The 12,294-nt window shown below is 38.2% G+C and overlaps 1 protein-coding gene across 1 annotated transcript in view; it reads right to left on the bottom strand.

Moving 5' to 3' along the window:
• LOC134208862 (uncharacterized) overlaps positions 1–12,294 on the bottom strand; it is a 98,291-nt gene that overhangs the window by 77,991 nt on the left and 8,006 nt on the right. The window contains exon 2 of the mRNA XM_062684806.1: positions 7,953–8,035. Within this exon, the coding sequence (XP_062540790.1) occupies positions 7,953–8,035 (83 nt within the window). The remainder of the gene's footprint in view (positions 1–7,952; positions 8,036–12,294) is intronic.

The raw sequence follows: 12,294 nt of genomic DNA, 5'->3' as shown, positions 1-12,294 counted from the left end.
GAATAAATTCAGCTAGTTTAAGAGCAGCTACCCGTCCAATAAAATTATCCACAATCACTGGTAATACTGTGCTGCATATGGTATCATGCAATGTACATTCCACATCGCGGAAAATCTGTATATCAGCTATTCTGATCAACAGGCACCGTCTTGGCTCGAGATTTTCCAGTATGCATTTGATTGAAGGCAAGCAGTTCCCCAAGAGCATATTTTTGTGTTGATTCAATACTTCGTCCAATGTCTCACGCAAAAAGCTATTGGTTTTGCTCCATTCATTGAACCACTTTGCCATTCGTTGAAAAGTACATCTGCTTCTCAGTTTATTCCTCGCTGCCGCATACATTACAAAGGCTACCTTCAAACTAGTGCTGTGAACCAACTTACTCGATGTCAAATCCTTGCAAAATTTAAATCCGATTTTATGCGAGTGCTTCTCAGCTATTCTCATAACATCCAGCAAACACTTGATACTTCTGCATTCTGTTGCGCATTCGGCACCAATCCTTTTCAGCTGCATTATAATCGAATCAGCTAAATGTGCAATCTGTTTTTGCGTTTGATCCAGCAGCACATTAATGACCTTTAATCGTTTCATCAATGTTGTTCTTGCTTGTCCAATATTAGTTGAATTTTCCAGGTCAGCGCTGGTTTCGATCGACACTTGGGCTACATAGTCTGATCCGATTGTCACCAGGCACTCCTCCCCGTGCAATTTCCAGAACAAATGGCCGTGCCATAATTTCGCCGAATATGGCAAACCACTCGCTTTTGCGCCACGGACTTCGATGTATTGGTGATGTCCCTCATCCACGAATTTCTTGCAGTGCAGCAAAGTTAGGGGAACAGTACGCTTAACATGATGCTTTTGCTGTTGTCCTCCCGGTGGCATCACGGGAATGCGTACCGGATCGTTAAGATGCGCTGACATCATCAATGAAGCCCTGCAATAGGATAGTGGATATGAGTGAGTTTTTCGGCACAACAGGATCACAATTTTACAATATAATTAGGGCATATGACTCAAACTTTAGCCTAATATGTAATCAAACAAGTAATCAAAACCAACGATAATAAAGCACAATTTCTTATTTAAGCCATCTAAAGTCTCAAGTTAAATGAGCTCGATGCTCGGAAAATTTTCCCAATCTGAACTCTGAGGTGGGTCGAGTGGCCGTCAGCGAAACCAAATAATCAATCAGGAACCTAAAAGCAACCTAAAATAGTATATTCTTCATAAGCAGTTGATGTCAAAATTTACACATCTTATTGTCGTTTGATATTATATCTAGTAATGAAGTTCTGTAGCAAGTACGCCATATTTATTTATTTATTTCAATCTTTAGTTTATCTCTGTAAGTATCGTTGAATCGTCTGTGGGAATGAGATGCACGATTTTGGGAGTAGAGATGTCGTAAAATCCCGATTAATCGATTAGTTACTAATCGATTACTCTTGATTCTTGTCGATTATTGAATCGATTAATCATTGTATAGTAATTGTTAGAGATTCTTATGCTGGGGACTTTTCGTCTGCCCTTTAGTGACCTCAGGGTCGTATTATCGCTAGCTCTTCGGGAGAAATTGGGCGGATGAGCGGAAAGACTTCCCTAATACAAAAACAAGGTGAACCGAACAATAGTTAAGATGGCGGAATGGAAATGCACTTTGAAATAATGGGCTAAATAATTATGGTTTAGATTTACATTTTGTATTCAGGTCATGGATTCAATGATTTCATTCTCATAAAGAGGAAGGATAAAGGAAGGATTACATCACATACCGTTACCGCTTCGACGAGGTGTATGGTGGCCAGATAGGCTCCGGCCGGATGGAGAGTTGCCGATGATTGGTGATACGACCGTCCATCGCTTCGTCGATTCGGCGTTCCAGGAATTTGTGACAGCTTAGCCTCGGTCCGGCAGCATTAAACCCTGGTGGTTTCCAGTAGTGGAGGTCGGTAGGCCCAGATCTAATCTCCGACGAAGGCTTGACTTCCTTCTGCGACGGTTGTTGCGACGGTGGGGTATTCTTGCTCCGTTCACTCAACACAATCACACGCTTGTTGGTACTCCGTCCGACAAACAGGTTTCGCACACGGGGCGTTCTGGCGGCTTCCGACGGTTGTCAAAGTGGCTTTTTATCTTGCCTTTTATCCGATGTTCCACGTGTCGAAAAGATGGCTTCTCATCCAAATCACTAACCGGGCCAGGCGAATACAAGTGGCTCACCGGTTTTTCTTCTTTCGATGCACAGCTCACTTGCCCTAATCACAACTAGCACAATTTGTGCTTCGAGCACGGGAAAACTTTTTACGGCGGTCCCTGTAGGGCCAAAAGAAAAAGAACTTTGAATTACGCGGACTACGAGGTGATTTCTTTGGCGGTTCACCTGGAAGAGAGCGTGTTCGTCCGATGACAAACAGTTTTATCCGTTTTTTTCCGTTCCTTCGTTTCGGCGCCTTCGGTGGCTGGGCCGATGGAGATGACAGTTGCCAAACAACTGTGGCTTTTTGGGGGTCGCGCATAGGCGACGTACGGTGTATGTTCGAAAGGGATTAGGTGGATTCAGGGATGTCTCCAATTTTTTTATTTTAGGTTTCTTTTTTGTAGTTTATTCGATTCTAAATCCATTACTTTTAAGTTCATTTTTAGTTTTTTTTTTATAAATTAGAGCAATAGTAGGTAATAGTTTATGTAAATAGTAAGTAGAATTTTATGAATAATTAATTATGTATAGTAAATTTAGGTAAATTTCTAATGTAAGCAATTTGGCAGGTTACATAATCGATTCAAAATTAATCGATTATCACAACGATGAATCGATTAATCGAAATAATCAATTCTCGACATCCTTATGATGTCGTAAAATTCTGATTAATCGATTAGTAACTAATCGATTACTCACGATTCCTCTCGATTATTGAATCGATTAATCATTGGGTAATAATCGATTCAACATTAATCGATTATCACAACGATGAATCGATTAATCGAAGTAATCGATTAATTTGCGACATCTCTATTTGGGAGATTTCGTGGATAAATTCTTTTGATGCTCGGGTTCGCAATTTTCAACTTCGTTGAATTTCGCGAACTCTGGAGACAAATTTCGCGTTGCGTTGTTCCGTTTGTGGAAGAGGCAAAAGCGGTCAATTTTGTTCCGTGCCGTAAATAGTGTGTTTTGTAAGGTAAAAGTGACATAAGGTGCCGTCAGACGTTGCAAGCAAATCACTCGCAACGAGCATTTTGCTCGCAGAAAGTGGCAACTGTCAAAAATTTGCCTGTCTGACTACACTGAAAGTGATTGCATGCAAACAAATGACAACTCGTAAGCAAACGCTCGCTTGCAATGTGTGACTGCTAAGCGCTAAAAAATTTCAACTCGCAGAAACTAAATTGCGCTTGCTAGTGCAGCACTAGCAAATTTTTCGCTCGCAAAAGTGATAACGTTTTCAGGTGGCAGAGTTGCACTGCAAAAATAGGAATGAAATTAGATTTTGTGGCCGAAAACAAGTTTGATGGAGATGAGCCAGCCTCGGGCTGAAAGTCTCCTAAATAAAGACAAAAAAAAAAAAAAAAAAGTTTTTCGTTTTTGTTTATATTTGCATGAGAGTAAATCTGACATTTGCTTAAAGTAAAAAACTGCTACGTGTGACTGCAATTGCGAGTGCTCTCAGAAATCATTCGCTCGCACGAGTGATTTGCTTGCAACGTCTGACGGAGCCTATAGTTTTTGACGTAGAACTACGTCTGTCTTTTCCATATTGGGTACACTTTACAATTGCAAAAAATCGAAAAACATCACGAAAATATGATAGACTTTGATCGTTAATATCTCAGCCGTTTCTCGATGGATTTTCTTTTTGACGTAAACTACGTCTAAGGGGAAGACTCGGATACAGGGTGACAAATGAAAATTTCCGAATTCGAGACCGTCACGAAATCATGTAAGATTTCAAACGTTAATAGCTCCTTTATCTTTCAATGGATTTTCGAGATTTTATTATCAATCGAATCGGAAACTCTCCAGCAAATTTTCAAGCCCATTGAAGCTATTGATTATCAACGTAAAAACATTGAAAAATTCAATTCTTTACCAACCCAGTAAAATTTTAGAGTTTCGTTACGTCCGCCGCCTGGTGCGGTTGATTCTTGCGCTCTACTTTTGTGCGGTGATTCGCACAAAAAGTAGGTACAACAATCGAACCAGAGCAATGACCGCGGCCGAAGCAAAAAAGTAGTGTTTATGAAAAAGGGGAAAAAGTGCTACAGATGCTGGACATGTTCATGTAAGCAAGAGGTGATTATTAAAATTGATTATCAACTTTAAACAAGGTTATCTTACTATTTAGGCAGCACCCCTTTAAAATAACCCTTCAAAAGCATTTTATCGCCACTTAACCCTTAAAAGACTGGGACGACACTTTGACTACACTTTTGGTCATAAATCATGACGCCGTGGGCCGATTTTCGGAATTTATATAGTTTTACACAGGGGAATAGCAGCACTTCCAAATGCCGTTACGAAATTCTGGTTCGGAGATTCCAGTCCGGAGAAATAACCGGAAATGTAGGGGACACCTCACATACTTCCATATATCGAAGGTCATATTTTAATTGTAGTCAATTGTATTCTAATAAAAATTAGCTCAAATCGACAATTATATTAATAGTTGCATCAATTGACTTATATTGACAACTGCGTCCGCTATTGCAACGAAACAGTGGGTATCAAGTTTTTAGGTAACTCCTGGCCACATTTTCCTTGGTTTTTACTACTTGGAAAATCCGACACCAAATGCATGTTGTAGTGAGACTATAAAACGAAAAAAAAAAAACAAGTTGAAATTATTCTTTTTCTTGTGATTTTTATAAATATCTCTGTTTTATTATGAAAATCCATCATCAGCAGCTTTGTTCATCAGTTGAAACACAATTACGATACTTCTCAAATATAAATCTTGCGATTCCAATTTTGACAGGTCGTCTGCTCGATTGGAATGACACTGACAACAAATGGATTGTTCCAATTTTGACATTTCTTCTCTTTGTTATTAATCCAGGCTCGTTAGTTCAAACAAAGCAGCAACCAAAGCGTTTTCTTGGGGGCGGAGTCAATGTTCGTCAAACTGCTTGACTGGTGTGTACGCTGCTTTACTCATGTAGTCGTTTGGGGGACTCGGATTTATCATCTTGATCAAGACGTGCCAAAAATTGCTTCAGTCAATCATTCCAAAAACTACAAAAACCATCAATACAAATTTCGATTCACGTTACGCGTAACATTTAAATGTACGCTAATGATCATTCAGTAACTTGCGTTAGATCATTTAGTAGTTTGTCAATAACACATTCCACAAGCTGAATTTTAAAATATGTTGTATGGTGGACTTCTAGTGCGAAGGTTTTTCTACAACTCTGCCTAATGGTTCGTAGTTTGAATTCCACTAGTTACGGAGTTATAGCTATAGTTTCAGTAGCTTAGAATAAATGATAACAAAATTCCAATCATTTAGTTCAAGTTACTACAACTAGCGCTCTAACTCCGTTATTAAGGCCTCTTACGGTGTCATTCAGAATGGCTACCCTGCGGCTCACCAACACAATCTTACAATTACCCACCTCCTCACTGCGAATAGCACCGATCACATTAGGTTTATTATAAAAAACCAAACCTGACCACCATTTCACAAGAAAAAGTATCAGAACTAAGTTGGAATCTAAACCTACTTATTGTCAAAATAATCGAATCATTTAGTGCACATTTGGCGTCGATTCAATGAAAATAAAACTAAGTGAAAAAAATTCCTCTTCCCACCGCACATGCCAACGACGTCGTCGGTTGCTCGTCGTCGGCAGCGTCGTATGCAAGCAGTCATTGATCATTACTAGAGGCCTTGATAAGAGAAACGCGGATAGAAAATATAGCTCTGCCAACACTGCAGCCAAACTTCTTCATGTAAGAACAACACATGAAAAGGAAGAAATGGTTTATCCAGGTAAAATTTTACACACCTCTATTTAATGTGTTCACATCACATGACAATAAAATCCCATAAACAAAGCAATTGCATTTCATAATCTATCATTGATTTGCATATATTATTGATAACAAATGTTAAATGCATTAAAATTTGTTCATTCATAAATGGCATTAAATCGAATATAGCCGTTTTCAGTATTTGAGCCGATGTTTTGGCTGCTTGACAGGTCTCTTGCTCGATTGGCTGCTGTTTTTTGACGGTTCGATTGGCGGCTCAGGCCAATCCGCGTTTCTCTTATCAAGGCCTCTAATCATTACCTATCGCAGCAGGCAGTGATGTCAACATGAAATTCTGTGAAATCATAGTGAAAACATGTAAAATATCGAAAAAATAATAAATCTCTCTCCAACCTGTTATCTATTAATGTCATAATTATATCTTCATTATTCTACTTCGGAACGTCTTGAAAAATTAAAAAGAAAACGCAGTAAATTTCAATTATGCTATTGGTGTGTTTGAACAGCTGGCAACTAGAGGCCTGAATAAGAGAAACGCGGATAGAAAATATGAATCTGCCAACACTGCAGTCAATCTTCTTCATCAAAGACCAGCACATGAAAAGAAAGAAATGGTTTATGTAGATACAATCTTACAATCCGCTATTTAATGTGTCCACATCACATAACAATAGAATCCAATGAACAATGCAATTTTATTTCATAATCTATAAATGACTTGCATATTTTATTGCAAACCAATGAAAAATTAATTAAATTTTGCTTTTTCTAAAATGGTATAAAATCGAATTTAGCCGTTTTCAGTATTTGAGCCATCATATTGGCTGCTTGACAGGTCTCCTGCTCGATTGGCTGCTGTTTTTTGACGGTTCGATTGGCGGCACATACCTATCCGCGTTTCTCTTATTCAGGCCTCTACTGGCAACAATGTCACGATATGTGAACATAAACAGCTAGCATCATGAAAAACTAAAACATAAATATCAACGTAAATCAAAGCTAATCTGTTGATTTTCGGACACATTTCGTTAGTTTATGTCATAGTTAAACCGTATTGAGTAATCCTGCGTACAACTCAGACTGGAATCGTTCACCTTATTGCAATGTTTACGGTAGTCGGATGTTAACCAAACAAGTTGTTATTTTTGTCTGCCTTGTAGATTGGTAGGTGTTGGTAATCAAGTTTCTCACGACTACTAATCTTAAGTTGATGATTTTTATGGTACAACCACAAAGAGATTGGAGTGCCTCCGCAAGTCACCTTAATTGAATTCTAATAACGAACCATTAGGCAAAGTTGCAGAAAAACCTTCGCACTAGAAGTCCACCATACAACATATTTTGAAATTCAGCTTGTGGAATGTGTTATTGACAAACTACTAAATGATCTAACGCAAATTACTGAATGATCATTAGCATCCTTGGGTACCCAATCAAACCGTCACTTAAAAATATATGGGTTGCTCTGTTTTGAAAAAGTCACCAACTTGACACATTGTCTGAACACTGGCGGTTTATCACACAATAACCTTAACTGACAATTGTATGCAATCCACACGTAATTGGAATAGAAATGGTCTTTTAAAAGTGAGTGATCGTAATGCTAATCAAAACGATATACATGTCTACAGTGCGGATACCTAATAAGCATTAATTTTTATCTTGTCATCAGAAGAGTTTGTACAATCCCATTTAATTCCACCACCTAATTGTACCTGGACAGATACTTATTTTGACCTCAACAGTAAGGTCGTCTTCAGTGTCTCGTACTTGACTCGACTCGAGTCGACTGAAGACAACCTTACTGTTGAGGTCGAAATACGTATCTGTCAAGATACAATTAAGTGGTGGAATTCAATGGAATTGTACAAACTCGTCTTATGACAAGTGAAGACATTCCACTAAAAACCTCAAAATAATTTTCTTAACATTAATTTTTATACATCTACATACCTGTTGAATTTCTGCCACTGTTGCGCTCTGCCAAGTCGCGCTTACTGCCGTTGACTGCGGGCACTGGATTAAGCGACAGTCCACTGAAACAGAGATAACTATTTCCAAGAAATCGCTTATTGCGTAGGCTTTGCCACTTGCAATAAACGAGGGCGTAGCCAGTGATGCCCAGTTAGGCTGGTGACACATCTTGAACTTTTATTATTGGGTGTAGTTAAATTGAGTAATTCTCTCTGGAACCAGGCCGCCATTGGCACATATCTTTTGATTTCAAATTGTCCATCGCTATTAGTTAGAATATATTGAAACTAGACGAAAAACGCTTTGGATGGACCACTCGTTTTCTACGGGGCTGTCTAAGAGGTTGTGAAAAAGTTGATTTTTTGGTAATTTCAAGGTAAGTAATCAAGTAGAGTAGAGTGGGGCAAGAGTGCGCGTGGGGTAAGAGTACGTTTTCGATTTTTTGAAGTAATAAAAAAAGATAAACTAGCAGCACTGCATCAGTTTGACAGGTATTCTGGCCAACCATTATCATGTGTAATTGTAAAAGATTTGAATAAACAACAAGGGAGATATGGAGTTAGATGACTTTTTGGTCATTTTGCTAAAAATAATTGGATTTCCGCAACTAGTATTTCATTACCATATATACGTTCAATCAGGTGAACATTATACCATTTCGATAACCTATTGTATAGAGTACTTTATGGTACAGAACACTAATCCGGTTGGTTTTCCAAGAAGTCAAAACCATTACTTGAATAATTTTTGGGACTGTGGGGTAAAAGTACGCAGGAACCGGTGGGGCAAGAGTACGCATATGAATCTTCAAGTTATGATGTCAAACCCGTATCTCCGGCCGAAATAAGACTTCTTCCAAAGCGTAAAGATCCACAACTAAGAAAACAAGGACAGAATTCGAAATTATCACAAGTTTAGGATAAGTTGAAGTAGTTCGGTGTTAGAAAGGACTTAGCGAACAAAGCACTGAAGCGAAATAATTAAATAGTATTAGGACTTGTTGTAGTACGAAAACACAATTTCATCTAAATTATATTTTCATTAAATCAAAAGAAACATTCATAAATTACGCAACGTTTAGCTGGGAGGGGTTGCGAGATGTGTGACGATCCATATAACTTTTAGAAGATTCATACAAATAGTGTAAGATAGGGAGGGCAGTTGGGTTGGTGTGATGAAATAGTCAAAACATACGTTACGTGATTGGTGGACTTTCTTTAAGGAAAATGCCTTTGTATACGCCACTTGAAACCTGATATATATTTTTACCTCTGTAGTTTTTTGTTTATATAAAAAACAATGGTTTTTCGTATGAAAATGCACATTTTTAGGACCCCCTGACCCTTTAAGAGTTACGTAATCTTTAAACATTCCCTAATATATGCTCATTAAACATCAATTAAATGTTATTAACTCTTATTTGTGTTAATATATACTTAAAGCACATGATTGGATAAATGCGTACTCTTACCCCACCCGATGCGCACTTTTACCCCACCGGTGGGGTAAGAGTGCGAATCTCAATAATTTCAATATTTTTTCCACTGGGTAACATAAAGGAAGAGTATATGAATCATCGACACTGATTTGATATGCAGAAGCTTGCTTCATAAGGGCCACATGATCGATTGAAAACTAAGTGCGTACTCTTGCCCCACTCTACTCTAATAGGATCGGTGTACCAATTGTCGCCATACATAAGAACAAATATTTAATAAGAAATAAGTAAAATGCATGTGGGTGGACTTTATATATCAAGCGAAAGTTTTTACTTCCTGCTTCTTAGAACAGCTGTGAAAACCACAATAAAATTTGTTATTATCCTCAAAATTGATTAATCCATAATAGGAACGCATGCACCAGTTGTGGCACTTTTCTTAATTTTGGTTCTATATTTGTCAAATCCCATTGTTTTCTTATGGGACTGGCCAAATTGGGACCACAAGTGCGACAACTGGTGCAAAAGACGTTAGAAATTAAGCAAAATAAATTTTTACAATTATGCTTTGCTTGTTTTGGAGGAAATCAAAGGTGTTATCGTGTCATATGAATATGCTTTATCGATATGAACTTGGTTTGCGGTGATTTGGCATATGAAGCACTAGTGCAACAACTGGTACTATAGCAACAACTGGTACACAACATTTTTCATTGAAACATCTTCACAACTCGTTGCCGTTGTACATAGGATGAATAATGCTTTCAATGGATGTAAAAAAATGTGACAGCCATCTTTATTTGGCCGCCGTCTTGAATTTTAACAAAAAAAAAATCATAAGGGTTGTGTACAAGACATGACCGCCCGACGTAAACTACGTGAAACAGTATGGTGAAATGAAGAATCTAGTGCCATTATCCATGAGTATTACAAAATTACTCTTTGGATTTCTTATGAAATTTACATTTACAGGAACTAATATATTTATGTAATTTAAACAAATTTATTGAATGCTCGAGTTTTGTATGAGTAGTTTAGTTTTGTTTGTTTAAATTCAATTCATTGTTCTTTTTCGAATTTTTCGAAAAATATTCTAAATGAGCTTAACTAAACTTGGGTATTTCTAAATTTCAATTTATCAGGTTTAATTGCACTTTTTACTGTATTTAACCATTAAAACTTTAGAAATGAGGATAACTACCGTCAAATCACTGAAGACGCACACATGTTTTTGCAAAGACCACGCGTCAAAGCGCACTCGTGATTTCGCTACTGACGGCATCATTTCGATTGAACTGTCTCCATCTCCATCTTTCGATTGATTGATAATAATCCGCCTTCCCAATCACAAGCTGCAACAAAATCAAATAAGATCTTGAGAAAATTTCACCTGGCTGCCACTGATGCCATCCATACGAATTCACATTTGTAGCAACTGCTCCCGGGGCGGACTCGTGATTCTGCTACGGACGACAACATTATGGCGTCGCCAAGTGGTTAATTTGCTCTTTGAACAATATCCGCCTCACCTCTTCCTTTGCATTGATTCGTTCAGCAACTCCGCCGATGCTGCGACCGCCGCCTGCGACATTTCTAATGGGTGGTGTTTTGTTGACCACATTTTATGAAGTTTGGCCACAATATTCTTTGATATGCAAAGAATGTTTAGGCCAAATTTGAGCATAATTAGTTACAGAAAACCCCCTGACAATAATAGAACAAAACCTACCAAATTTCCCCTACTAACGATTGGCTACCATCAATGAAAGTAGCTCTCAAGTCACAACTTGAGGCGAGATGAATTTTGATCAAAGTAAAACTTAATTGCTTGGTGATGGCAGATTGTTTTCCGTCGGTAGTAGAATCACGAGAGCACGATTCAGAGAAAGACATATAATTTTAGTAGATAGTCATACATGCGAAAACATTTTTGCAGCTTCTCTGTTCGACGCGCGCTCGTGATTCTACATACATACAAAAAACATACGATGATTCAACTCATCCATGAGTTTTTAGGTGCTGAGTTGGGCTTGATTTGAATCGTCCATACGTTTTTACCACAACAGACCAAACACAGTCGTTATCGCTGGAACCGCGCTGGTCCGTTCTCCGTGACATCCAGAATGAAAATGACGCGCGCACGTGAAACATGGGGCTTTTCATACACAGGGAAAACGTAGCAGTGGATCGAAAGGCCCGTACCTTACTGCAATCTGATGTCCGTGTTGGGGATTTATGAACGGAAATGATTTTTTCACTCGGTTTGAAAAGAAATAACATTTTCAATAGTTTAACGTTGATAATCAATAGTATCAATAGAATTGGCAAATTGCTGGAGAGTTTCCGAATCGATTGATAAGCAAATGTCGAAAATCCATCGAAAGATAAAGACGCTATTACCGTTAGAAATCTTACATGATTTCGTGACGGTCCCCAATTTGGAAATTTTCATTTTGCACCCTGTATCTGAGGCTTCCCCTTAGACGTAGTTTACGTCAAAAAACCAGATTAATCCACTTAGCAGTGATGGAGCCTTTCTCGTGGGTTATAAAAATAGTATTTTGGCCATAACTTTTGAGCCCATAGTCCGATATGACCAATTTTCAAAAGGAAGCAATGGGACAGGATTCCGCGTCGATTGCAACTTCAAGCAAATCGGTTAAAGATAAGTGCCTAAAAATGAGTGAGAAATTTTCACGCGCCCGTTTTTGGTATAAAAAAATTGTATTTTGGCCATAACTTCTGAGCCCATAGTCCGATCCGGCCAATTTTCAATAGGAAACAATGGGACAGCACTATGCGTCGAATGCAACTTGTTGCGAGCAAATCGGTAAAGGATAAGTGCCTGAAAAATGAGTGACATTTTTCATAGTTTTGCGCATA

This window comes from Armigeres subalbatus, chromosome 2, assembly GCF_024139115.2.
Source record: "Armigeres subalbatus isolate Guangzhou_Male chromosome 2, GZ_Asu_2, whole genome shotgun sequence".
NCBI lineage: Eukaryota > Metazoa > Arthropoda > Insecta > Diptera > Culicidae > Armigeres > Armigeres subalbatus.
Note: the sequence above shows the minus strand (reverse complement) of the source record. Positions and strands in the feature narration are given on the sequence as shown.